This window comes from Odocoileus virginianus, chromosome 6 (assembly GCF_023699985.2).
Source record: "Odocoileus virginianus isolate 20LAN1187 ecotype Illinois chromosome 6, Ovbor_1.2, whole genome shotgun sequence".
NCBI classification, from domain to species: domain Eukaryota; kingdom Metazoa; phylum Chordata; class Mammalia; order Artiodactyla; family Cervidae; genus Odocoileus; species Odocoileus virginianus.
Genome location: NC_069679.1, coordinates 2423991 through 2437033, shown reverse-complemented (window position 1 = coordinate 2437033; position 13043 = coordinate 2423991). Strand labels below are relative to the sequence as shown.

The 13043-nt window shown below is 35.6% G+C and overlaps 1 protein-coding gene across 1 annotated transcript in view; it reads left to right on the top strand.

Annotated features, from left to right (window-relative positions):
- The window catches only part of TBCA (tubulin folding cofactor A), a 79084-nt gene extending 66662 nt beyond the window's left edge, over positions 1-12422 (top strand). Inside the window, exons 3-4 of the mRNA XM_070468577.1 lie at positions 10011-10097; positions 12154-12422. Of these exons, the coding sequence (XP_070324678.1) occupies positions 10011-10097; positions 12154-12234 (168 nt within the window). The 3' untranslated portion in view covers positions 12235-12422. The remainder of the gene's footprint in view (positions 1-10010; positions 10098-12153) is intronic.
- Positions 12423-13043: the final 621 nt, after the last annotated feature.

The following is a 13043-nucleotide window of genomic DNA, read 5'->3' as shown; positions in this document are numbered from 1 at the left end:
GTCTCGTGCATCCAACCTGGGCTGGTGATCTGTTTCACCCTAGATAATATACATGTTTCGATGCTGTTCTCTTGAAACATCCCACCCTCGCCTTCTCCCACAGAGTCCACAAGTCTGTTCTATACATCTGAGTCTCTTTTTCTGTTTTGCATATAGGGTTATCGTTACCATCTTTCACAGTGGTTTCTATCTCATAAATTTTGTTATATAGAATGATAATAATGCATCCTTAGCTCCAGCTTAATTAAGCAAAATTAATCACTTAAAATGGAATTTTCTGTAGGTAGTTGCTTTCTGTGTTGCTAGAGGAATGCACTGGCACCTGAAATGTCTTCTTTCTTCAAGCTATCCAAAAAGAGAACTTTCTTATTTTCTTGACTTTCCAGGAGAGCCTGCCTGCCTTTGTGTGTGATACAGCAAGGGACATTTTTATGAGGGAGGATTTGTAAAGAGGTGTGTAGCTATAGTTTGTCCCCCAATATGTTTTTTGTAAACTAACTTCTCTTCATAAGGATTTACATACATAATATAACTTTTTGATTTTTAAAATTATGTTCAATGCCTTTTTTCTTTTATTTATTTATTTATTTATTTATTTTTCCATTTATTTTTATTAGTTGAAGGCTAATTACTTTACATCATTGCAGTGGTTTTTGTCATACATTGAAATGAATTAGCCATGGATTTACATGTCAATGCTTTTTTATAACTTCTTCCATAAATATTCATATCCCCTTTATACCTCTCTCACTAAGGTACTCTGTTGTTTTCCCACATCTAGTGAGAAACTTCCAGGCCAGAATACAGGAGTCGGTAGCCTTTCCCTTCTCCAGGGGATCTTCCTAACTCAGGGGTCAAACCCAGGTCTCCCCCACTGCAGGTGGATTCTTTACCAGCTGAGCCACAAGAGAAGTCCAAGAATACTGGAGTGGGTAGCCTATCCCTTCTCCAGCAGATCTTCCTAACCCAGGAGTTGAGCCAGGGTTTCCTGCATTGCAGGTGGATTCTTTACCCGCTGAGCTCTCAGGGAAGCCCATAAAAGGGAAAAATACTTGTTCAAAAACCCTTTCTACACTCAGCCATATTAAGATTCTTTTGTCACAGTGGTCCTGGTTTATAACATGATTTCCTAGATTCATAGTCAGCCTAGTACTTAAATTTAAGAATACCATCCCATATCTAATTACAGAACAATAAAATTTTCATTTTTGCTATTCTCAACCTGCAGTATATATAGCTGTCAGTTGCAGTTTTGTCTCAGAGTCTCATGAAACTGTCTTTACTTTAGCTCAGCCCACATGCTTTTCTCAATTCCTTTTCCTAGCTTACCTGTACGGTTTGTACAACCATTTATGTTTTTTCTTACGTGCAAGGGGAGTTGCACTGCCAGAAGCACCGCTCTGTTACTAATTGCCTACTACTTTAAGGGCAGTCATTGTTGCTTGACATTTGCTGACGCCCCTCATAACAAACACCAAGAAAGCCAAATGCCAGGTTTTGTGGGTTCTCTACTGTTTTCCCTGTATTTCCTCCTTTTCTGAGCTAAATGCCATCTGCAGTCACTTCTCACTATCTTGGCTTGTCTCTCACTTGGTTGCATTTGCTCTGGCTTTCCTGGACATTCTGAACCAGCCCTGTTTTATAACATACACGTACAGTGCTGTCCCTATCAAACTTCTTACCTGAAATTGATTACCAAAATTGTTCTCTCCTGGATTAGGCCTCATTTTGGTTCTTTTTTTTTTTTTTTCCATTTATTTTTATTAGTTGGAGGCTAATTACTTTACAACATTGCAGTGGTTTTTGTCATACATTGACATGAATTAGCCATGGAGTTACATGTATTCCCCATCCCGGTCCCCCCTCCCACCTCCCTCTCCACCCCATCCCTCTGGGTCTTCCCAGTGCACCAGGCTCGAGCACTTGTCTCATGCATCCAACCTGGGCTCGTGATCTGTTTCACCCTAGATATACATGTTTCGATGCTGTTCTCTTGAAACATCCCACCCTCGCCTTCTCCCACAGAGTCCACAAGTCTGTTCTATACATCTGAGTCTCTTTTTCTTTTTTTGCATATAGGGTTATCGTTACCATCTTTCTAAATTCCATATATATGTGTTAGTATACTGTAATGGAAAGTAAGCCAGAAAGATAAAGACCATTACAGTATACTAACTCATTTTGGTTCTTTTAAAGTAAACTAGGCAGAAGTTTCAGGGCCCTGCCAAACCAAAATACCAGTCAAAGAGTTATTCTGCTATCCTTCGTTTTCTGGCTAAAAAGTATAACACAATATTCAAAAGTTAACCGAATATTGATGTTAGCCTTCTTCTGCTTATGATATTCCTCTTTTCCTCCACCTTCTTCATTATACTTAATTTTTATGTGAACATAAGTTTTCATTTTTTGAGATAAATGCCCAAATAATTGCTGGGTAATGTTCTTAGATTTTGTGCTTTAAAAGAAACTACCAAGATCTTTTCTGAGTGGCTGTGTTCATATCATTTTATGTTTCTATCAGTCATCTTTGATGGTTTGACTTCTCCACATCCTCGCCAGCATTTGGTGTTATCAGTATTTTTTTAAATTTTGTTTGTTTATTCTTGGTTGTGCCAGGTCTTCATTGCTGCCCCAGACCCCCTCTAGTTGCGGTGAGCGGGGCGTCTCTCCCTTGCTGTGTGCGGGCTGCTCACTGTGGTGGCTTCTCTCGTGTGGAGCACAGGGCTTCTCGGCGTCTATAGTTGCTGTATGCAGATTCTAAAGCGCTGGCACAGTAGGTGTGGTGCACGGCCTTAGTTGCTCCGTGGCCTGCAGAGTCCTCCTGGACCAGGATCAAACCTGTCTCCCCTGCGTTGGCGGGCGGATTCTCAACCTCTGGATCACCAGGGGAGTCCTGGGTTATCACTGGTGTTTTCACCATTTTAATTTTGACATTCTACATGATTAGTGTATAGTGACAGCTGATTTTGCTTTTAATTTGAATTTCCCTAATGGCTAATAATATTGAACTTCTTCTCATTTGCTTATTGCCCGTCTGTATATCCTCTTCAGTGAAATGTCTATCCATGTTTTCTGCTTATTTTTAATTAGATATTTTGTTTCTGTTAGTTTTGAGAATTTTTAATATTTTCTAGATAAATGCCTTTTGTTGGATATATGGTTTGCAGATATTTTCTTTTAGTCCTTATTTTGCCTTTTTACCCTCTTAGTACAATCTTTTATTGACCAACAGTCTTTAACTTTGAGAACATCTCCTTTACAGCTAATGTATCGTTTTGTGAATCATACTTTTGATGTCAAATCTAAGGCCTTTTTGGCTAGACTTTGGTCCTGAAGATTTTCTTGTTTTCTAAAAGCTGCGTGGTGTTATTTATCTCTTACATTCACGGCTTCAGTTGAGTTTGAGTTAGTTTTTATTTAAGGTGTGCTTAGTCGCTTAGTCGTGCCCAACTCTTTGCAACCCCGTGGAGTGTAGTCCACCAGGCTTCTCTGTCCGTGGGAGTTCTCCAGGCAAGAATACTGGAGTGGACTGCCATGCCCTCCTTCACAGGTCTTCCCAACCCAGGGGTCAAACCCAGGTCTCCGGCACTGCAGGCGGATTCTTAGGTCTGAGCCTCCAGGGACGCCCATGTAAGGTGTGAGGTGTAGTCAGAGATTCGTGTTTTTGCCTGAGTGCCCAGTTCCAGCAGCATTTGCTGAAAAGGTCATATCCTTCCTCCACGGAAGTGCTTTTGTTCCTTTGTCAGAAACCAGTGGGACTTGTTTGTGTGGATCTGTTTTCGGGTTCTCTTCTGGTCCATTAATCTGTGTCTAACTCTACCAGCACCACACCATCTTGAATACTGTAGCTATACAATGAACCTTAACATTGGGAAGAGTGAGCCCTCTCACTTGCTGCTTTTTCTCTCAGAATTGTTTTTCCTATTCTAATTTTTTTGCCTTTCCATAAAAATTTTAAAATAATGATCTCCATTAAACCTGGAGGTCAACTTGGGGAGAATTAATGTCTTTACTATGTTGAATCTTCCAGTCAGTGAACATGGTAAGCCTCTCCAGTTTATTTAGGTCTCATTTCTTTCTTAGAATTGGGTTGGCCAAAACGTTTATTTGGGTTTTTCCAAACGAACCTTTTGGTCAACCCAATATTTTGTAATTTTCAACATACAGATCCTATACATGTTTGGTTAGATTTAAACCTAAGTATTTCATTTTTTTTTTAGGGTATTGGTATTGTTTTTAGTTTCAGTTACCAATGCTGTATTTGTTATTAGATATAAAAGTACAGTCAGTTTTTTGTGTGTTCATCTTAAAACCTGCAATCTTGACTTTGCTGACTTCACGTATTAGTTCTGGGAGTTTTGGGTGGATTCCTTCTGACTTTCTACATAACAATCATGTCATTTGCAAATACGGACAGTTTCATTTGGGGCTTCCCAGGTGGCACTAGTGGTAAAGAACCTACTTGCCAATGCATGAGATGTAAGAGACGTAGGTTCAATCCCTGGGTTGGGAAGATCCCCTGGAGGAGGAAATGGCAACCCACTCCAGTATTCTTGCTTGGAAAATCCCATGGGCTATAGTCCATGGAGTCACAAAGAGTCAGACATGACTGAGCAACTAACACTACACTACAGTTTCACTTCTTTTAAATCTGTATGTCTTCTATTTATTTTTCTTGCCTTGTTGCTCTGGCTGGACCTTACAGTGCTATGTTGAATAGGAGTGGTGAGAGTGAACATACTTATCTTGTTTTCAGTCTTAAGGGGATAGCATTTAGTTTTTTACCATTATATAAATGTTAGCTGTAGGGGTTTTGTAGATGGTCTTTTCAAGTTGAGGAAGTTCTTTGTTTATGGTTTTCCTGAGTATTTTTGTCATGAATAGGTATTGGGTTTTCTCAAATGCTTCTTTTGTGTCATTTGGTAAGATCACATGAGTTTTCTTCTTTGGCTTGTTAATACTGTTAATTACATGGATTAACTTCTAAATATTGAACCAGCCTTGATTGTGTTGTATAATTCTCTTAATTGCTGGATTTGATTTGCTAGTATTTTATTGAGGATTTTTGCATCTAAGTTTATGGGGAATAATAGTCTGAAGTTTTTTTTTTTTATTAAGTTGGGAAGTGTTCCCTCTTTTTTCTTGAAAGATTTGTATAAAATTGATGTTTTTTAAATATTTGAAAAAAAATTGTTCAGTGAAAGCATCTAGGCTTGGAGAACTCTTTTTCAAAAACTTTTTAATTAAAATTTTGATTTATTTAATAATTACAGAACTGTTCAGTTTATCTGTTGAGTTTTTGTGGTTTATAGTTTTCAAGGAACTGGTCCATGTCTTCTAAGTGGTTGAATTTATGAGCATTATGAACATTACTGAGCATTATGAACATTTGTGAGTATTATAAAATTACTTTTAGCTTTGTTTTTCTTTTTGTTGGTTGTGAGATCTGTACTGACATTCTCTATTTTGTTACTGATAGTGGCAATTTGTGCCTTTTTACTTGATATTTGTCAGTCTTAAGTAGAAGTCTATACCAAAAGTAAAGCTTTGTTTCATTGCTTTTTTCCCCTCTGTTCTCTTTCTGTTTTTCATTTTATTGATTTCAGTTCTTGTATTTGTTATTTCCTTTCTTCTGCTTGTATAGGTTTATCTTGCTCTTCTTTTTCTAGGTTCCTGAAGTAAAAACTTAGCTTTTTAATTTGAGATCTTTCCTCTTTACGAATCTAAGCATTTAGTGCTCTAAATTTCCCTCTCAGCATTGCGTTAGCTGAAAATCCCAGAAATTTTAATATGCTGTATTTTCATTTATCTATGTATTTCTCTGTTTCCTTAGAGACTTCCTTGTTGTGACCCTGACCCATTAGTTATTTAGAAGTATGTTGTTTAATTTGTAAATGCTTACAGGTTTTCCTGTCTTTCTGTTACAGTCTTCTAATTTTATTCCATTATAGTCAGACATGTGCTATGTTTTATTTCAGTACTTTTAAATTTGTTGAGGTTTTTGTTCATTTTGTGTTTGTTCCTTTTGGTCCAGGATATAGTGTACTATAGAGAATGTTTCATAGGTGCTTGAAAAGAATTTATATTTTTGTTTCATAGGTGTAGAGTGTTCTATAAATGTCAATTAGATCTTTTGATGGTGTTACTAGGTTCTTTTATATCTTTGCTGATTTTTTTTTTCTCTAGTACTTCTGTCATTTGCTAAAACTGGAGTATTGGAATCCTCAGCTGTGTTTGTGGGTTTGTCTCTCCTTTTAGCTTTATTGTTTCTAATTTCATGTGTTTTTGTTTCTAGTTTTATGTGTTCCTGTGTTCATACTTGTTTAGTATGTACACATTTAGGATCACTGTGTTTTCTTGATGGATTGATCATTTTATCATTATATAATATCTCTCTGTGTCCCTCATAAATTTTTACTCTTAAGTCTATTTTATCCAGTATGAATCCAACATGAATATAGTCACTCCTGTCTTTTTTTTTTTTAATGTTTGCATGATATATCTTTTTTCTATTCTTTTTTTAACCTATCTCTTTCATTTGAAGTGAGTTTCTTGAAGACCTATTTTTAGCTGGTAAATTTAGACCATTCGTGTTTAAGTAATTATTGGTATGTCAGTGCTTAGAGCCCAGATTATTTTTGACTCATAGGATTCTTCTTCCATCCTTAATCATTCATCAATAACCACAAAACACAAGTCAGATGAACTTTTTCTTTCTTTCTTTCTTTCTTTCTGTCTGTCTGTCTTCTTCATGGCATGGTGACTGGGTCCAAGAGAAGTGTTTCCCAAAGTGTTCATTTCAAGAGATCCATGTAGAAGCTATAGGGCTTCTTAAGACGCAGCTCCAGGTCTTCAGTTTCAGAACGCCCCTTCTGCCACAACCTGTTGGTTTCACAGTACCAGACCAAATTCACTGTGGGAGGTGCCTGCTCACGAGCAGGAAAACAGGAGGTGACGCCATGGGCTCTGTCTTGGCTGCTGGCTGCCGGTGCTACTAACGCACATGCTAGAGCTGAAATCAGGGGCTGTACGCACAGCTGGTTAACCAGCTGATCACACTCGGACTCAGCTTTATCGCTTGTAAACTGAGGACACTGGACTGGATGACATACCAGATGTGGTTATGTCCTCTCTAACTCTATGATTCTGTTTCTTAGATTATCTTTTTCCTCCAGCTTTATTGAGGTAAAATTAAAACTGTATATATTTAAGGTGGGTAGCTTGATGGTTTGATGTACATATACCTTGTGAAATATCCACCATATTCATGCTACTTAACGTATCCATCACCTCATATAGTTAGTTTTTTTCTTCATCAGATAGATTTCTTGTTTATTATCACATTACCATTTTAGCACCATATAAAAGAAGAGACTTAACCATCATTCCAGTAATCTCTGAACTACTCTTAGAGCTCAATTTGATAAACTAATGCATTTACCATTGGTTCTAGAAGCAGCCAGTATCTAACATTAGACGATCTATAGATTATTATAGGTATAACCAGCCCTGCGGAATGATCTGGATCACTAAGGGAGCTAGAAACCATTGGCTAGGTTATTTCACACACACTCTTCTTTTTGAAGAGTTAAAAATCTGCTAATAGGTTTTTCCTTTTCAATGTATATATGTTTGATTCTGAAAGAAGCCGATCATATTTTAGTTCAGTGGCTTATTCACTGTTGCAATGAGTCTTGCTACGCTTTCCCCAGGATCCTTAGTTAACCTCAGTCTTGTCATCATCAGCACTAAAATAAATTGCCAGTTTATCCAGATATTTTAAACAGAGGCACCATTCATTTGAATGACTACTTCCACGAAGAACACTTTGAATGATAATACTTTTTTCATTTATTCAGGTGTTTTGAGGGGTGTCTTTACTGTATAATCATACCTTATATACTGTCTTTTTAAATTATTCCTGACAATTGTAATTCAGTGTCAGAGGTAAAGTATATGATTTGTGGCCTTGATAAAGATGTGGTTTATGGATCCGAAACCATATTCATCACTGTACTGTATGAAGTACAGTGAAGCAGTGTTAAGTGTTTATTTTCATGTTTATTCTCCCACATGGATTGGAGGATGAGACCTTCTCTTTTTTGTATTTATATCCCTTGTACCTGACATCCTGCAACTATATAGTAAGCTTATTATATAAAATGAGGCTGATAGATGGGAGAGACTGAGCTTTGGCCCTTCTTAAGTCAGAATCCTATTTGATTAATTGAGGGATATAGAAAAGAAATGAATAGAAGGTACTTTGGACAGCATTGTTTAAAGTTCATTTCATGTGTTTGACCCAATTCTTTATATTTATTTCATCTTGTTTAATTCCTGTAAACTAGTGGAGGGGGGGTCCATAGGAGAGGAAATATGAATTCCTTACCCAATTAAATGTCCCTGTCACTGTCTTTTCACATGTATTCAGACTAACCAGACACACAAAAATAAGTTGTTAGTGGCTTAGTCGTGTCCAACTCTTTGCCAACCCAATGGGCCAGACTCCTCTGTTCATGGAATTCTCCAGGCAAGAATACTGGAGTAGGTAGCCATTTCCTTCTCCAGGGTGTCTTCCCAACTTAGGGTCGAATCCAGGTCCCCTGCATTGTAGGCAGATTATTTACCATTTGAGCCAGCAGGGAAGTCCTTAAAAATAGATTAATGGTGATGATTGAATTGCCATGGCATGATATGAATAGCTGTAAAATAAAGTCATGATCCTGTATTTCAACATGTGCCTTATTAGGAAAAGAATTACAAGTTCAGCAAGAGATTTCACCTAAGAAAAGAGATGTGGATAGAGAGGATTGTTGTATATTATAATTTTTATTTTTATTTATATTGTGAACAGTGATAAAACTTTTGGGAAAAGAAAGAAGGTAGTGGGATTCATTAAAATTTCTGTTAGACTGTAATATGATTATGGTTACCATTAAATTATGTCATTTGTTTTTAATGTGAGTTAGATAGTAAAGCTTCCAGGTTAAAGTTCAAGATTTTGTAGCCATTTAACCAAAGGTATTTGACCAAACATTACTTTTTGGAAATAAATGTTTCATTGATCTCTGTCTCTTTCTGAGACTAGTTTAAGGAGATAAAGCTTCATATTTCCTTGGGAAAAAGACTTATTTGAGGATCAACATCTAACACTAATATATTTACCCTCTTACTGATTGGGTTTCCCATTCATCCATTTGATTTTTTTTCTTCTTTTTATGATTTGATACATTATAGTCCAGCTTCAAATGGTGAATTTTAAGTCAAGAAGTATCCTCCAAAATAAAGATTCCTGTGTTTAATTCTATAGTGTCTGTCTTCAGGAGAAATAGACAGAAGTAGAAGTTCAGATTCAGAGGGGCGCCTGGTTGGTAATTTGGATCAAACTGCATGGGGAGAATAATCTCTCCCCTAAAATGAAGCACAGGGATAAGTAATAACTTTTTATGCATGATAAGCATCAGAAATATGAACCTGCTGGTCTTTGCTTTTCATTTTTCCTCACCTCTGTCTTTCAGTGAGAACCTCCTGCAGTGTGCACACGATGTGATCAATAACTCAATAACTTTTTTCATGCAGTAATTATCTCCATGTGATATTATCTGAGCACTGTTTTTCTTTATTACTCAAAAGATGCAGGAGATATTTATATAACCAGCTGATCCCATTTTGGATAACGGTGCTTTGTGACAGCAGGAGAAACAGTTTATTTTAAATAACCTTTTTAAATAAATGCTCTATGAAAAGCTTTCAGAGTTAATTTTTACTTAGCATGGGAAGGTGATTACCAAAAAGGTTTAGATCGAAGACTTGAACTTTGTATATTTTACAGTTTGATAGTCATTCTTTCTAACTTCTAATAAACACAATTAAAATTAAAATATTGAACCATTTAACAGAGCCATAATTTTTTTCTGATTCCTCTAAATCATTTTACATATTTTCACAGGTGTGAGCTAAATGTGTACGTTCTGCCACCTCTGCGTGTCTCACAGGTCATCTCGTTACAGGCCGAGATCCTGCAGGAGTCCCGGATGATGATTCCAGACTGCCGACGCAGGTTGGAAGCTGCACACGCTGACCTTCTGCAGTTATTAGTAAGTGCTGCTTATCTTAGGTTTCAGTGTTTCTTCAGTCTTAATACATCAAAGGCTAAAATTTTAAATCTTTGACACTGAAAACTAGTTGGTGACATTTGTTTACTTGCTCAGTGTACCAGTTTATTTTTAAATAATTAATGGAGTTTAAGTGGTATTTAAGTTATGCCTCCAGTAAAAGTACTGTGTCAGCATATTCATTCTATTCACTTAAACTGAGTTGAAATATATTTGAGTTATCATGGTAGGTGTTCATAGTACTAATATTGTCCAGCAGTATCTTGAATGATTCGATTTTCACACATAAAGATCTTTTTTAATACATTAAATGTGAGTAAGTATTCTGTTTGATGTTTTAAAAGATCCAGATGTTTCAAATGAATTTAGGCTGTTTTACAAAGGATTTGGAATTTTTCCCAATTCAAACCTAAAACAATTTGAGAGAGGAAAGAAAACCCTGTACAGTAATATAGAGGCAGTCCTTTCATATTCACTTGGAGCTGGTAACACTCTGCTGGTATAAATGTCTTGTGATACAGTGGCAGGATCATTTTAAAAAGGGATTCTAAGAAAAATGAGAGGTTATCTTCTTTTTTTTTTTATTTCTTAAAAAAATAAAAGCAGAATACTGTATACTAGCCAGTTATTATTGCTATTTGATGATAATTTGATGAATTCTGTCATTTCCTTTATTAACCTTTAGTTTCTAGTTCTTGAGCTAATATTAATTACCAGCTACATAGCTCTCTCCTGTTCATAGTTCTTTCCTATATATCAAACATAGTGAGGCTTTTTCAGGTTGATCATATGTATATATTCTTGGAAAGAGAATGAGATTTGTTTTCCCACCAAAATAACATCAGGACTTAAGTCTGTAGAAAAAACGAAACAGAGAAATACTCACATTTTACTTTATTTTTGAAACAGAACTCGTATTTATCTGTAGGAACCTTTTCAAGGCAGGATAACTCTTTAAAGCCAAAATGAAGCTAAGTTTTTAAAATAAAAGAGATGAAATAAAAGATAAATGAAAGCAGGAAATAATACTCTATTAAAATGTTACCCGGAACAGAAGCATCATTTGTATTTCCTGACAATTGAAATGCTTTTTTTCTCTCATGAATGTAGTAACCAAGAAAGTAATAAAAACTGTTTAAAAAATAATATTGTCTTTGGATGATGTATTTGTGTGTGAGGATATATTCAGCAATGTCTGTACCCTCAAAGAGCTCATATGTTCTAACAGAGAACAAAGGCGTGTTCAAGTATAACAGAGAAGTTTAAGAAATTCTTACCTGTAGTCTGAATTAAGCAAATCCTCAGTCTTTTTTCCTTTAAAATTTCATATTAAATACATGTACACACACTTTATTTCCTCTTCCCTCTAGCTGTTTGTATATATTCATCTTTTATTGCCTGACCTGAATTGCTGACCATAGCTTTGTTTACTAAAAAATCAAACAAAATTTCCTATGCTCTGTGCTCAGTAACTTACATTATTTCATTTATCTGTTACTATTAAATAATAGTTTTGTGTATGATATACCAAGGAAGAACTCAGTCTTTAAATGTCAGAAAATGAAAGCTGTTGTTTCCTTGTAGTAGGGTATATAATACTCATCAACAAGAAGACAGTTCACTGTTCTGATTCAAAGACTGTACTTAACTCTAGTGTGACACCTGTAGCCTTCTTTGTCATTGTGAGCAGCTGTAGGATTATTTTAGTCTGAGTGTCATCATATATGTAATGCATTAGCAAATAATTTTTTATTGTTAGTGCATTAATAATAACCCCATTTTATTGTGTTAATAAAGTGAGAATACAATGTTTTAATTTTTTTCCTGAGATTTTAATTACTTAATGTAAGTGGCTTTAGATGACCATGTTTTTTTCTTATTATATAAGAATATATGATATTGTATATCATATATAAGAATATATAAAAAAATTTTGTTTTAATTTTTGAGCTGCTTATCTTGATAGTTTGTAATATCTGAATAATAAGTACTGAAGTTCAAGGAGAATAAACCTAATTTTTATTACATTTATTTTCAGGAGAGTGAAAAAGACTTGGAAGAAGCTGAGGAATATAAGGAGGCACGTTTAGTACTGGATTCAGTGAAGCTAGAAGCCTGAAGTTTTCTGTACAGGGTATTTTTTGCATTAAATCCTGGGATCCATTCCACAATTCATTATTTTTGACCACTGCTATGTGTTCAAGTAGTATGAGAATGTGATTCTTTTTATGCAGTGCATATATTTTTCTTTGCCTAATTTAATGTGTCAAATAAATGAGTTCATCTAATAAAATTGCTTCTTTCATACTTTACAGAGTATTTTAATTAACCTTTTAGCATTAAGTCATAGCCATTTTTGACAGAGAATTAAAATCTGTTAGGTTCTATTTAAAGTCTAGATGTTTTGCTGCTTAAGCGTGAATTAAATTAAAAACAAGATGATTTTTTTTCTAAGATAGATATCCAAATTTTGAGTATTTTATTCTGAGTAGCATACAACTCCCGGATAAGAAAGTAAGAACCCGGGACTTCCTGGCAGTCCAGTGGTTCAGACTCCATGCTCCCCAGGCAAGGGGTGAGGGTTTGATTCACAGTTGGGAAACTAAGATCATCCCCCATACCACGTGGCATGGCCAAAAGATTTTTAAGAAAGGAAAAGTAAGAACTTCTCTATGGATGCAACCTCACATATTTATTTCTTCACAAAGTCTGACATTTCCATTACTAATGGGAAACATTTAAATCTTTTTCCAGAAAGATTCATACAGAAAACACCCAACCATTTAGATCTTTAAGAATAAAATTCTTATGAATAATAAAGAATTGAATTGTGTTTTAAAGGAATAATAAATGTTGCCAGTACTGGGAAATAAATAAATGAATGTTGTACAGTGCTGGGAAATAAATGTTAAATGGAAAGGGAACCTC